The 15,576-nt window shown below is 44.2% G+C and overlaps 1 protein-coding gene across 1 annotated transcript; it reads left to right on the top strand.

Moving 5' to 3' along the window:
- Positions 1-12,226: 12,226 nt before the first annotated feature.
- Positions 12,227-15,259, top strand: LOC311120730 (somatostatin receptor type 5-like; the record flags this gene model as incomplete). The annotated part of the gene is made up of 3 exons (XM_084195308.1): positions 12,227-12,578; positions 12,953-13,370; positions 14,518-15,259. The coding sequence occupies 3 exons, from the start codon at positions 12,227-12,229 to the stop codon at positions 15,257-15,259; spliced, it is 1,512 nt and encodes a 503-aa protein (XP_084051434.1).
- Positions 15,260-15,576: the final 317 nt, after the last annotated feature.

A 15,576-nucleotide genomic window follows, 5' to 3' on the forward strand; every position in this document is an offset into this window, starting at 1 on the left:
TAAATACGTATAGGGGAGTGTATCAGAGATAAATAGCCTACTCTCTCTCTCTCGCTCTCTCTCGCACACACGCCGTGACCCTATTGACCATTGTGGTTTATCTCGTTATTGCAGCAGCCCCCGTTAAACCGGAGCCTGGTTACTTGGATACCCGACCGGGATGCTGCTCTTGCGACGTGCGTGAGCTGAAATGTAGCAAATCTCAGTTCAGACAATTAGTTAATATGATCGTTCTTCAGTGATATTGAAAGTTATTATCTAATTCACCAATAATTATTACTATTGTTACTTTGTTATAGCCTACATTTTGTTAATGTGATTGATCTCGTCAGCCTTTCTGCAATTGGGAAAGTCGGGATAGCCAAACAAGACCATAGCAAGAATTTGAAGAAGGGTGAGTTGTTTTTTCGTACAATTATTTCAACTTGTGGACATAGATCCTAACGAATTCGATACGAAATTGATACATCACAGTCATTGATCAATAATATTCTGGCATTTTATATTTAACAATATAGATAGACTTATTAGGCTACATTAGGCTATGTCATGTTATGTTTTATTTTCTTTCTGTGATGTTTGTCAAAGCATCAAGCGTGCGCATGCAAAAACATATACTGCATGGTTCTCATGGTTATAGTTGGTTCCCATGCAGTAAATGCAAGTGTTCTTGCAGGACGTTTGTATGTTAACCTCATCGCAAACACAATAAGCATCTCATCATCATCTTAATCACCATCATAATTTTGCATCACCCTCCTCTTCCTCCTCCTCCTCTTCCTCCTCACTCCTCCCATAACATCCCTATAGTACAGCGTCTAAAAATAAAATTGTGTGCATCCCTAATATCATAGGCTACAGAGTTCTGGCAGGCAGAGAATGACTGATTGGCCCAAATCATAGCCCTGCAATCCACACAGTCAGCCAGTCAGCCAGTCAATCAGCCAGCCATCAGTCAGCCAGCCAGCCAGCCAGTCAGACAGTCAACCAATCAGTCAGCCAGTCACACAGTCAGACAGTCAGCCAGCCAGAAAGATAGTTAGTCAGACAGACAGTAAGTCAGGCAGCCAGCCTGTCAGACAGTTAGCAAGTCAGTCAGCCAGTCAGCCAGTAAATCAGCCAGCCAGTCAGACAATCAGCAAGTCAGTCAGTCAGAAACACAACCAAAACAAACACGTTTGTAGAGTCATAAGCTTGATGTAGTCATAGCATGCTAGGAATACGGGACCAAATACTAAACTTTTGACTAAATGTAATACACTGTGAATTAGTCCAAATACTTATGACACCTTCAAATGGGGAGACTGGTACATAAAAGTGCTTTAATATCTAAATGGTAAAACGGATAGACCTATGTATGAAAATACCCTCAAATAGATATGTACATACTATCACCTCATATAAAACATTTGATCTCATATCCAAAATGCTGGAGAATAGCCAAATTAAAAGTTTTAGCTTCACCGTCCAAATAAATATGTATAGGGGAGTGTATCAGAGATAAATAGTCTATTCTCTCTATCTTTCTCTCTCTCCCTCTCGCTCTCTCTCTCTCGCGCACACACGCTGTGACCCCATTGACCATTGTGGTTTATCTCTTATCGCAGCCCCAGTTAAACCTGAGACTGGTTACTTAGATACCCGACCGGGATGCTGCTCGTGCGCCGTGCACGTGCTGAAATGTAGCAAATCTTAGTTCAGACAATCAGTTGATATGATCGTTCTTCAGTGATAGTGAACGTTATTACCAAATTCACCAATAATAGTTATTATTGTTACTTTGTTATAGCCTATATTTTGTTAATGTGATTGATCTCGTTAGCTTTTTGCAACTGGGAAAGTCGGGATAGCCTAATAAGACCATAGCAAGAATTGGGTCACTAGTATTTTTCGTATTTCAACTTTTGAATATAGATCGTAACTCACTCACTCACTCACTGGAAGAATCTCAATTGAGACAAGTGAGACACGGGTGCCGGCCTGCGTAGATGGAAACAGAAATGTCTGAGTCTATTTGGTGAAACACCAGGATAAATCCTCAATGGAATCTTCGCATCAGTCAGCCACTCCCTCACTCAATCACTCTCTCAATCAGCCAGGCAGTCAGTCAGTCAGTGACCCTCCTCTTCCCATTCATCTACATTAGTACACATCTGTTCCTATATACAGACTGAGTGCTCAGAGAGACAGAACCAACAGTGAGATATAGTAATACACACCCCGCCGTCACTCTCCTTCACTGCAATTAGCAGTTCTGTTCTGTTCTCTCTCTCTCTCTCTCTCTCTCTCTCTCTCTCTCTCTCTCTCTCTCTCTCTCTCTCTCTCTCTCTCTCTCCCTCCTTTCTCCTCCCCTCTCTCCCCCTTTCTCTCTCTCTCCCCTCCCTCCCCTCTCTCTCCCCTCCCTCCCCTCTCTCTCTCCCCTCCCTCCCCTCTCTCTCTCCCCTCCCTCCCCTCTCCCCTCCCTCCCCTCTCCCCCCTCCCCCCCTCTCTCTCCCCCCTCCCCCCTCTCTCTCTCCCCTCCCTCCCCTCTCTCCCTCCCCTCTCTCCCTCCCCTCCCTCCCCTCTCTCACCCCCCTCCCTCCGTTGAGGTTATGTATTTTATCCATCCAGCCCAATCAACCTCTTAGCGGCCCTTGTTTCCATCTGCTGCTCGATTGGCCAATCTGGCCCCCATTCAAATGTGTGTGTTTGTTCTGCTTCACTTCAAATGAGGTGTTCTGTCATGTGACGTAGGGACATGGGACATGTCATGTTAAGCGCAGTTATGTTGGCCATCTGGGAATTCATATAACGGTGTTGTAACAGCCTATCTTGTCTTATTGACAGACTTAAGTCTTGAACTCTTGATAGTTCATGTTTGGTGTCTCATTAAATCAGTAAAGCCAAAATAAGTATTTTTAAACATTTTTAGTCACTTAGCAGACGCTCTTATCCAGAGCGACTTACAGTCAGTGAGTGCATAGATTTTCATACTGGCCCCCTGTGGGAAACGAACCCACAACCCTGGCGTTGCAAGCGCCATTTTCTACCAACTGAGCTACAGGACACACACACACACACACACACACACACACACACACACACACACACACACACACACACACACACACACACACACACACACACACACACACACACACACACACACACACACACACACACACACACACACACACACACACACACACACACACACACACACACAAACACGCAGGCACTCACGCACCCACTCCCCTACCCACACACACATACACAGCCCTGATTGCCTAATGCCCTTTCTGCTCAATGGAACGTCCTTCTCTACCCAGACCAATTTATTGGCCACTAGGGAATGATACTGTGACTGTCTAAATCCTCTGTGCGTGTATGTGTCCAAATACTCTAGTCCCAATCCCCCTATCACCCAGGCAGGCAGGCACAGCCCCTCAACCTCTCAAATTACAGGACTAAAGCTTTGTTTCAATTAAATGGTCAGGTGTGGCATAGACAAATGTAAAGTGATAGCACGTCGGGAGACAACTTCCATCAATATTCTCTAGGAGAATGGTAATAACAGGAGAATGGTAATAACAGGAGAATGGTAATAACAGGAGAATGGTAATAACAGGAGAATCATAATAACAGGAGAATCATAATAACAGGAGAATGGTAATAACAGGAGAATCATAATAACTGGAGAATCTAAATAACAGGAGAATCGTAATAACAGGAGAATGGTAATAACAGGATAATCATAATAACAGGAGAATGGTAATAACAGGAGAATGGTAATAACAGGAGAATGGTAATAACAGGAGAATCATAATAACAGGAGAATCATAATAACAGGAGAATCATAATAACAGGAGAATCGTAATAACAGGAGAATGGTAATAACAGGAGAATCATAATAACAGGAGAATCATAATAACAGGAGAATCATAATAACGGGAGAATCATAATAACAGGAGAATCATAATACGGAGAATCGTAATAACAGGAGAATCATAATAACAGGAGAATCATAATAACAGGCTTAACTCTGGACGAATCAATGGTCACACAAACACAAGCATGTGCGCTCAACCACCCGTCTGCACACACGCACATGCACACAGTCAATCCCATCCCCAAGGACCATACGGCCTTATTCAAATGAACTATTAGACATGGAAGTAGAGGGTTTGCTAAACTAGTAAGCTAAGACCACAGGATATTGGGATGAGTTTGACTTGAAGGGGTAATCCGGGATTCACACGACATACAAAGTAGAAAGATGGCTGTACCAATCGCACATTTCCCCTTTAAGACAATTCAGGGATCAGGGTAAAACTTTGTTCTAAGGTTTGATCTGACCTGTTTATGGAATTAAATGTCCATGTTGGTTTTGATCTAGCAAACCTTGAATCAGGGCTTCGTGAGGCCTTTGTGCTTATTCAATTCTGCTGCTTTGTAGAAAGAAAAAATGTTTTATTAAATTAAATCTACCTCGTCCTGCACTTCCAAACCTGCATTGGAGGAAACAGTGAAATCGGTTGCAGTTTTCCCACTTAGGGAGGTGTGTCTGTGTGTGTATCCATGCATTTGTGTCTGTGACAGATTTGTCATTTCTAACAACCCAATTTCCCCTATTAACCTTTTACTGCAGTGCGCTAAATCAGGGTCACACAGAGTGTTTTTTGGTGATCTTAAACAAATCTACTTTGAAACAAACACCTCACACACAAGGTTATGGTCTTACAGAAAATAAGACACCTGTACCATGTCAGATATACAGCTGAAATGGATTACATTTTGAGTTTGCATTCCAATATTACACTTTATATACATAATAATAATATGCCATTTAGCAGACGCTTTTATCCAAAGCGACTTACAGTCATGCGTGCATACATTTTTGTGTATGGGTGGTCCCGGGGATCGAACCCACTACCTTGGCGTTACAAGCGCCGTGCTCTACCAGTTGAGCTACAGAGGACCACATACATCACAGAAGACTGAAATATAACAAAACCATTTGACAAAGAAACACCGGATTTTCGGGGACTTTTTAAAAATAATGTTTATTATTTATGAAATTATGAACAATATTAATAACATTCCACCCATGAGGCCACTAGGTCATTTGGCAGCAGGATAGGGCTACAAGTAAACTGTGTGTGTATATCAGTAACCCTCTCTATAGAAGTCTGACCCTCTCTCTCTTTCTCTCTCTCTTTCTCTCTCTCTTTCTTTCTCTCTCTCTCATTCTCTCTCCAAGCTGCATTAGTCTCCTCTCTACACCAGTATTCCTCAACAGTAGTACAGATGCCATTATTCCAGCCTTCCACCTAACTCAACCAAACAGATGGATAAAATGGGAATAGCAGAATGACAGTTGTCTTGCGTCACAAATGGCACCCTATTCCCTATAGTGCACTACTTTTGACCAGGGCCCATAGGGTTCCAGTTAAAAGTATGTAGTGAATAGGGTGCCCTTTGGGATTCGTCCAGCTATTGCAATGCCATACCATGACAAAATGTCCATCCATTAATCTTATCCCTCCCCCTCCAATTTGTTCCAAATGGGTAATGTTGCACCTTTTGATCGGGACCCGTGTCGCCATGGTAACAAAGTTCCAGGAACACGGCTCTGTAGAGAGAGATTGGCCTCAATTTTTAATGTGGCTTGTAGAGATTAGGCTACTAGCTATTGTGCCAGTTGTGCAATGGATCCCCCTAAAAATAGGCAGAAGGCAGAAGGTGGAGGAGTATGGTTGTGTGTGTGTGTGTGTTTCTGTGTGTGTGTGTGTGTGTGCGTGCGTTTAATATTTGAGTGGAGGTGAAGTTAGAAAAGGCTTTTAGGGAGAATCCTTCCCACCCCATGTTCTATCTGTGTAGTGTGAAGTGGTGTTATATGTCCTGAAGTGTGTGTGGTGTGTGTGTGGTGTGTGTGTTGTGTGTGTGTGTGTGTGTGTGTGTGTGTGTGTGTGTGTGTGTGTGTGTGTGTGTGTGTGTGTGTGTGTGTGTGTGTGTGTGTGTGTGTGTGTGTGTGTGTGTGTGTGTGTGTAGGGTGTCCACCCACTCTGCCCAGAATAGGTGAAAACATGCTTTGGTGATTTTTCCTTATGTTATAAAATACATTTTACCAAGACAAATATGATTCTTCATGTTCTGAATCGTTCAGTGGGGTCTTTCTCTAACATATCGTTAACATTATATCCAAAAAGTCAGATTTTGTAGCCTAATACATCCGATAATAAGCACTGAGGTCTGTTGATAGAGCGGTGCAGCTTTATTGCTGAAAGTTTCGAAAATTTTATATTTTGTGGTCGTGTCTTCCAAGTTGTTTCCGTGGGTTGTAAATAGCTGAATTAGCATGACACGAGCTGAATTAACTGTGAAAGGCTTTGACAATAAAACGTTTGGGGTACGCTCAGTGCTCATTTCACAGAGATGCTTGATTTTAAGAAAAATCTTTGAAAAATAACTTTGCATTAATATGAACAGCGTGTACTAAAATATGAATCTTCTACATGTCATGTCTCAAAATCAATATCTATCTTACCTCTATATTGGTTTATGTCCTCTGGATTTGAGAAGAAGGATGACTAGTTCAATGGTGAGCCTGTCAGTTGGCCTTCATTCTCTCACAGCATCCAGCCTAGCTGACACAATGCTATTTTCCTGATTTATGACCACATTTTATTCTCATGCCTCAATTGATTTATTCACCCTCCTACAAGGGTAAACACCAATAACTTTGAAACAGATTATGATAGAGACATGAGGTTTGGACCATTGGTTTCCTTAAAGGATTATCTACACAATGAACATATTATTCTACCCATTGGTCAAAATATGCGTTTTTGATTGGACACCCTAGTTTATGCCCCATGTATCTTCCTCTATGGAGGGTGGAGTGATGTCACTTCCTTTATGTCTAAGAGCTTCTCTCTGTGGTCTAATAGATCTAAGTTCTGTACTGTATGAGTGGTATAGACTGTGAGGTACAGTGGAGTGGTATAGACTGTGAGGTACAGTAGAGTGGTATAGACTGTGAGGTACAGTAGAGTGGTATAGACTGTGAGGTACAGTAGAGTGGTATAGACTGTGAGGTACAGTAGAGTAGTATAGACTGTGAGGTACAGTAGAGTGGTATAGACTGTGAGGTACAGTAGAGTGGTATAGACTGTGGGGTACAGTAGAGTGGTATAGACTGTGAGGTACAGTAGAGTGGTATAGACTGTGAGGTACAGTAGAGTGGTATAGACTGTGAGGTACAGTGGAGTGGTATAGACTGTGAGGTACAGTGGAGTGGTATAGACTGTGAGGTACAGTGGAGTGGTATAGACTGTGGGGTACAGTAGAGTGGTATAGACTGTGGGGTACAGTAGAGTGGTATAGACTGTGAGGTACAGTAGAGTGGTATAGACTGTGGGGTACAGTAGAGTGGTATAGACTGTGAGGTACAGTAGAGTGGTATAGACTGTGAGGTACAGTAGAGTGGTATAGACTGTGAGGTACAGTGGAGTGGTATAGACTGTGGGGTACAGTAGAGTGGTATAGACTGTGAGGTACAGTGGAGTGGTATAGACTGTGAGGTACAGTAGAGTGGTATAGACTGTGAGGTACAGTAGAGTGGTATAGACTGTGAGGTACAGTAGAGTGGTATAGACTGTGAGGTACAGTAGAGTGGTATAGACTGTGAGGTACAGTGGAGTGGTATAGACTGTGAGGTACAGTGGAGTGGTATAGACTGTGAGGTACAGTAGAGTGGTATAGATTGTGAGGTACAGTAGAGTGGTATAAAATCAAATAAAATCAAATTTTATTTGTCACATACACGTGTTTAGCAGATGTTATTGCGGGTGTAGCGAAATGCTTGTGCTTCTAGCTCCGACAGTGCAGTAACATCTAACAAGTAATATCTAAGAATTTCACAACATATACTCAATACAGACAAATCTAAGTAAGGAATGGAATTTAAGAATATATACATATATGGACAAGCAATGACAGAGTGGCATGGACTAAGATTCAGTAGAATATTATAGAATACAGTATATACATATGAGATGAGTAATGCAAGATATGTAAACATTATTAAAGTGACTAGTGTTCCATTTCTTAAAGTGGCCAGTGATTTCAATAGGCAGCAGCAGCCTCTAATGTGCTAGTGATGGCTATTTAACAGTCAGCTGGCCTTGAGATAGAAGCTGTTTTTGATGCACCTGTACTGACCTTGCCTTCTGGATGATAGCGGGGTGAACAGGCAGTGGCTCAGGTGGTTGATGTCCTTGATGATCTTTTTGGCCTTCCTGTGACATCGGGTGCTGTATGTGTCCTGGAGGGTGGGTAGTTTGCCCCCCGGTAATGCGTTCGGCAGACCGCACCACCCTCTGGAGAGCCCTGCGGTTGCGGGCGTACCAGGCGGTGATACAGCCCGACAGGATGCTCTCAATTGTGCATCTGTAAAAGTTTGTGAGGGTTTTAGGTGCCAAGCTACATTTCTTCAGCCTCCTGAGGTTGAAGAGGCTCTGTTGGACCATTTAAGTTTGTTAGTGATGTGTACGCCAAGGAACTTGAAGGTTTCCACCTTCTCCGCTGCGGTCCCGTCTATGTGGATAGGGGGGTGCACCTTCTGCTGTTTCCTGAAGTCCACGATCATCTCCTTTGTTTTGTTAACGTTGAGTGAGAGGTTATTTTCCTGGCACCACACTCCCAGAGCCCTCACCTCCTCCCTGTAGGCTGTCTCTTCATTGTTGGTAATCAAGCCTACTACTGTTGTGTCGTCTGCAAACTTGATGATTGAGTTGGAGGCGTGCTTGGCCATGCAGTCATGGGTGAACAGGGAGTACAGGAGGGGGCTGAGCACGCACCCAGTGTTGAGGATCAGCGAAGTGGAGATGTTGTTTCCTACCTTCACCACCTGGGGGCGGCCCGTCAGGAAGTCCAGGACCCAGTTGCACAGGGCAGGGTTCAGACCCAAGGCCTCAAGCTTAATGATGAGCTTGGAGGGTACTATGGTGTTGAATGCTGAGCTATAGTCAATTAACAGCATTCTTACATAGGTATTCCTCTTGTCCAGATGGGATAGGGCAGTGTGCAGTGTGATGGCAATTGCATCGTCTGTGGATCTATTGGGGTGATATGATTCTTGACTCTCAAAGCACTTCATGATGACAGAGGTGAGTGCTACGGGCGATAGTCATTTAGTTCAGTTACTTTTGCTTTTTTGGGTACAGGAACAATGGTGGCCATCTTGAAGCATGAGCAGCACAAACTGGCTCTAACCAGAATAGAAAGTGGAGTGGATGCCTCACAGGTCCTCAACTGGCAGCTTCATTAAATAGTACCCGCAAAACACCAGTCTCAATGTCAACAGTGAAGAGGTGACTCCGGAATGCTGACCTTCTAGGCAGAGTCGCCTCTTCACTGTTGACGTTGAGACTGGTGTTTTGCAGGTACTATTTAATGAAGCTGCCAGTTGAGGACCTGTGAGGAGTCTGTTTCTCAAACTAGACACTCTAATGTATTTGTCCTCTTGTTCAGTTGTGCACCGGGGCCTCCCACTCCTCTTTCTATTCTGGTTAGAGCCAGTTTGCGCTGTTCTGTGAAGGGAGTAGTACACAGCGTTGTACGAGATCTTCAGTTTTTTGGTAATTTCTCGCATGGAATAGCCTTCATTTCTCAGAACAAGAATAGACTGATGAGTTTCAGAAGAAAGTTATTTGTTTCTGGCCATTTTGAGCCTGTAATCGAACCCACAATTGCTGATGTTACAGATACTCAACTAGTCTCAAGAAGGCCATTTGTATTGCTTCTTTAATCAGCACAACAGTTTTCAGCTGTGCTAACATAATTGCAAAAGGGTTTTCTAATGATCAATTAGCCTTTTAAAATGATAAACTTGGATTAGCAAACACAACGTGCCATTGGAACACAGGACTGATGGTTGCTGATAATGGGCCTCTGTACGCCTATGTAGATATTATATAAAAAAATCAGCCATTTCCAGTTACAATAGCCATTTCCAACATTAACAATGTCTACACTGTATTTCTGATCAATTTGATGTTATTTTAATGGACAAAAACGAAGTATATTTCTAAGTGACCCCAAAAGTTTGAACGGTAGTGTATATATTTTTCATTTATTCTTATTTACAACTTTCTGTCTTTAATTCTTTAATTCTCTAGTGACCATCTTCACGAATTATATCAATATTTTTTTAACATCAACTGGTATATATTTTTTGACTGAAACAAAAACAACATGATTGACAATAGGCTTTTATCCATCAGCATGTGATTGATGGTTTCAATATTGGAGCAGGATATAGGAAGCGTGACGTGTCTGTTGTGTGACAGTTTATGGGTACTACCTCTGGGAAAGTCTTCTTCAAACACACCCATGGATGTATAAGGCAAACATCTGGGAGGTCAAAACCCCAAACTGGACCAATCCACATTTGAGCCAGCCATCATGTCTCCATCTCTCATGTCATATTAACATCTCTCTCTCTCGCTCTCTCTCTCTCTTTTATCTCTCTCCCTATCTCTCTCTCTCCATATTTCTCTCTTTCTCTCTCTTTCTCTCTCTCTCCATAGCTCTCTCTCTTTCTCTCCATATCTTTCTATCTCTCTCGTTCTCTCCATATCTCCCTCCTCCTCATTCTATCACTCTTCATCTCTCTCCATCTCTCTTTCTCTCCATCCCCCATCCCTCCCCTTCCTCACTCCCTTGTTCCCTCGTTCAACAGTTAATCACCAACAGGATTGTAAAAGTCATGCCCTGTTCTCGACATGAGTGTCTGGGTTGCGTCCTCTAATAGAGAGCCAATTACCTACCATTACCATTACTGCAGTACGTGTGTCAGTGCGTGCATCCTTACAGCACCCACTTTATTACTGCGGTACGGGAGTGCGTGTGTGTGTATGTGTGTGTACAGCGTCCACTTTATTAAGGAGCGATGATGGCGACTACAAAAACAACAAGTTGTGAACAGATCCGCCTGGCGCCCACACCTGTCCAGGTCCTGTACATGTTGTTGTTTTTCTGTTTCTTTTTCTCCATTAACCTCCGCTGATGTTGCTGCTGGGGTCTGTAGTTCATGTAGTTCACAATTAGAATGGGTAACACTTTACTGTAGTTGTCCTATGCACTAAGTATTCATAAAGCCTTTATGACACAACACATTATAATATTTGTCATAAGGACACCTGAAGTAGGGCCATATACAATCCGCGATGCAGAGAACGTGGACGGAATCACGGAATCCAGACATTAAAATGGAATTCAACAATATTCAAAAATGTATTGAACAGTAGGGGATCAACTAAATGTATTGAACTTAGTAGGGAATCAACTAAATGTATTGAACTTAGTAGGGAATCAACTAAATGTATTGCAAAAGTATTACGTGTATTATAAGACAAGAACAGAATGCATCAGTGATTCTTATTTCCTGCAACGTTCTGAAGAGGCAACGACAATTCCCTGTATGTGTATGTGCGGTACGCGCCTACCACTTTGTGTAGCCGTTAGCGATGATGCTAGTGAAGTCTTCTGGTAGATAGAAAGGCTTTCCCAAAAACGTTTTCCATTAAATGTTAACTACAAAGTAGCCTATGCTTATCTGGCAGAATGATATCATGATTATTTGTGTCAATCTAGTGGGTATTTGTTTTGCAAACTCTACCATCACGTGTGCTACACAGCTTAACAGCCTCTTGCTAGGTGTGCACTGGAATGAAAGGGTAACTACACCCCAAAATCTAAATTTCAACAAAGACCTCAAAAGTGGTCTCCTGATGTGGTTTAAGCATTGTTGTTGACTTACAACATCCAATTTAGTTGTTTTTCTATATAAAAAAGTGTGACTTTGAGAGCAAAAACCTGAAAAATCAGGAGAAAACAGAAACCTAGAAAAACTAAATGGAAAAAACTGAATTTTGGAAAAAACTAAACCTAATTTTGACTTTATTAGTGGGCTATTTTCTTTAATAGTTGCTACTGTCCTCCATTGTCTTGGATGCTTTAACAGAATAGTGTTGTTGTTTTGAGAATGCATAATGAGATCAGTATTTTTTCTCTCACACACTTATCTTGCTGTCTCCTATACAGGTCCATCTCTTCTGACCCCCAACAATCTCACCTTTTTCTCTGTTTCTCGCATACAGGTCCAATTGCTACGCACTGAAGTCAACCTCAAACCACTCACCCAACTACCACAACCAACAACATATCATCACCTCTGACCTCCATGGAGCTTGTCCAAACGCCCCCGGTCATCTACCTCCCCACAGCCGCCCCCTCCATGCCTGGGCCCAACACCTCCACCTTCCCCCTCTCCCCCCTCCTCCTCCTCACCCCGGACGACCGTTTCTTCAATAGATCCTACCACAACTGGACCAACCCTGGCGGCGGAGGCGTAGGGGGTTTCCAACCCACTATAGCAGGGGTCCTTATCCCTCTCATCTATGTAGCTGTCTGTGTGATCGGCCTGGTGGGCAACACATTGGTCATCTACATTGTTTTACACTATGTGAGGACTGAGTCGGTCACTAACATCTATATACTCAACCTGGCCATCGCTGATGAGCTATTCATGCTAGGTCAGTGATTTTTTTTTGTCAGTGGTTTTACTGTTTTATTCAAATTGTTGTTTATTCAACTCTGTTATTAGCCTTATTTTGCGAGCTCACATTCTGTTTCACTTGAAATTAAACAAAATATGACCGCAGCGATCAGTCTGCTTTCACCAGGATACTCTTTTATTGCCTCTTTTACTGTATTTCTTTCATCTGATTATTTTACTGTATTTCTTTCATTTGATTATTGCATTTCTTTCATTTGATTATTTTATTGTAAAGTGTGTTACACTTTTGAATGCAGTTTTAAATGCACTTCAAATGCAATGTAAGTGCGCGGTTTTAATCGTTTTTAATTGCACTGTCAATATAGTTTGATTTTATTTTACTTCCCCTAGGCCTCCCCTTCCTGGCGGTCCAGAACGCTCTGCTCTCCTGGCCATTTGGTTCTCTCATGTGCCGTGTGGTCATGACCGTGGACGCCATCAACCAGTTCACCTCCATCTTCTGTCTCACGGTCATGTCCATCGACCGCTACCTCGCAGTGGTCCATCCCATACGGTCGTCGTGGTGGAGGCGACCGCACGTGGCCAAGGCGGTGAACGCGACGGTGTGGGCGGTGTCGTTTGTGGTGGTGCTGCCCGTGGTGGTGTTCGCAGACGTGCTGGAGGATGATGGGAACTGTAGTATAGTGTGGCCCGAGCCAGCTGAGGTCTGGAAGGCATCATTCATCGTGTACACGTGCACGGTCGGGTTCTTCGGACCGCTACTCGTCATCTGTCTCTGCTACCTGCTCATCGTGGTCAAGGTCAGAATGTCAGCCTACTTTCCCACTTAAGGGGAAAAATAGCTCTTTTACACTAATTGGGAGACCTTCCTGTTATACTTAGACTGAACCAGTATCTCCTTTAAAACATAATTGTTGTTTTGGAACATAAACCCAGGTGTTGCTATACCTCTGTTGTTACATGAAATTAATGTGTTCTGATGTCTTTGTCTCATATTACCACTGATTTATTTATATTTCTCTTAAATCAAACAGACATTGTGCTGGGCATTTGTTTTGAGGGGCGGGACCGCTTGGCCCTCTTCCAGGGAACCCTTCCTTGTGCGATTCTCTACTCCGGCCCTGACCTGTTACATCTGACAACAAACAGATATTTATCAACATCTTTAATGTCTGGGTCAGGAGCCGGAGGGGAGGACACACTGGGAGTGGGTCTCTGTCAGTGGAGGCTGCTGAGGGGAGGACGGCTCATAATAATGGCTGGAATGGAGTCAATGGAATGGTATGAACCACATGGAAACCACGTCTTTGATGTATTTGATGCAATTCCATTGACTCCATTCCAGCCATTATTATGAGCCGTCCTCCCCTCATCAGCCTCCACTGGTCTCTGGGGAGGGGTAGAGCAGCCTGGGAGTGGGTCTCTGGGGAGGTGGTGGAGCGGCCTGGGAGTGGGTCTCTGGGTAGGTGGTGGAGTGGCCTGGGATTGGGTCTCTGGGGAGGGGGTGGAGCGGCCTGGGAGTGGGTCTCTGGGGAGGGGGTGGAGCGGCCTGGGAGTGGGTCTCTGGGGAGAGGGTGGAGCGGCCTGGGAGTGGGTCTCTGGGGAGGGGGTGGAGTGGCCTGGGAGTGGGTCTCTGGGGAGAGGGTGGAGCGGCCTGGGAGTGGGTCTCTGGGGAGGGGGTGGAGTGGCCTGGGAGTGGGTCTCTGGGGAGGGGGTGGAGTGGCCTGGGAGTGGGTCTCTGGGGAGGGGGTGGAGTGGTCTACCCTACAGTGGCCTACCCTACAGTGGTCTACCCTACATTTTTTACATATTTGACACATTTGAACAGTTTTTCACTTTTTATAGTCAATATATTGCTGAGTTAACCTTTATATTATATTTAATTGTAAAGTGTGTTGAGATGTTTTAACTGCCAATAAAGTTGAATTGTTTTGTTTTGATTCTAAGGTGCGCAGCGCGGGGAAACGGGCCCGGCCTACCTCCTCAAGACGCAGGAAGTCCGAACGCAAGATCACCCGCATGGTGGTTGTCGTGGTAGCGGTGTTCGTGTTGTGCTGGCTCCCATTCTACATCCTCAACATCGTTAACCTGCTAGTCCTGTTACCGGGCGAATTCCGGGGGCTGTACTACTTTGTGGTGGTCCTATCGTACGCTAATAGCTGCGCTAACCCGATACTTTACGGATTCCTGTCCGATAATTTTAAGAGAGGGTTCCGGAAGGCTCTTTGTCGTTCTTCGAGGAGGGTGGAGAACCACGAGAGGGCGGCAGCCACCGAGCTGCAGCTCCCTGCGGAGCTCTGGAGGGGAATTGCGCCCGAGCGGCGAGATGGCCTGGGGGTCACCAAGGCTCATGGAGGAGGGGAGGAAGAAAAGGAGGAGGAGGAAGAGGATGACGGAATAGAGATGGAGAGAAGAGAAGACGTCACTCAGATGACAGAGGACTGCAGGATTGCACAGAACGGGAACGGAGGAGGACAAGTTGAGAGCTCCAGGATCTTGTTCACACCGGGCGGAAAGGTGGAGACTGTACCCCAGGGGCAGAGGGCTAAAGCTGGGGAGGTGGCTGGGAAAGGCCCAGGCTTGGGGCCTACTGTCACTGTCTCCAATCTTACCAATGGATCAAAGAGTAAAAGTAATAGGTCACTTCCAGAGGAGACAGTGGAGAAGAGCACCAAGCTAGAGATCAGCTACCTGTAACTCATAAATAAGCTATTTTCCAATGTTCATACTAGCATACCATTTATACGGACAAGTCTTGCTGAGGCTGTCCTAATATGGACACTGTACAGCGTATAGAATGGGGGTAGGGTGAAGTTGCCCCTAGAGACGCGGATATTGGGTCAGTTTTGCATAAGGTTAGGTAATTGGGGGAGGGGAAGCTGATCCTAGATCTGTACCTAGGGGAAATTTTACCCAGGCGCTAGAATGCATGTCCGGTACATGGACTCATTCTAAGTAGCGAGCTACTGTGTAGATTGGGACATAGACATATGGATTGAATGAATGTATTGTAG

The sequence above is a fragment of the Coregonus lavaretus genome, assembly GCF_964263955.1.
Source record: "Coregonus lavaretus genome assembly, contig: HAP1_SCAFFOLD_6019, whole genome shotgun sequence".
NCBI lineage: Eukaryota > Metazoa > Chordata > Actinopteri > Salmoniformes > Salmonidae > Coregonus > Coregonus lavaretus.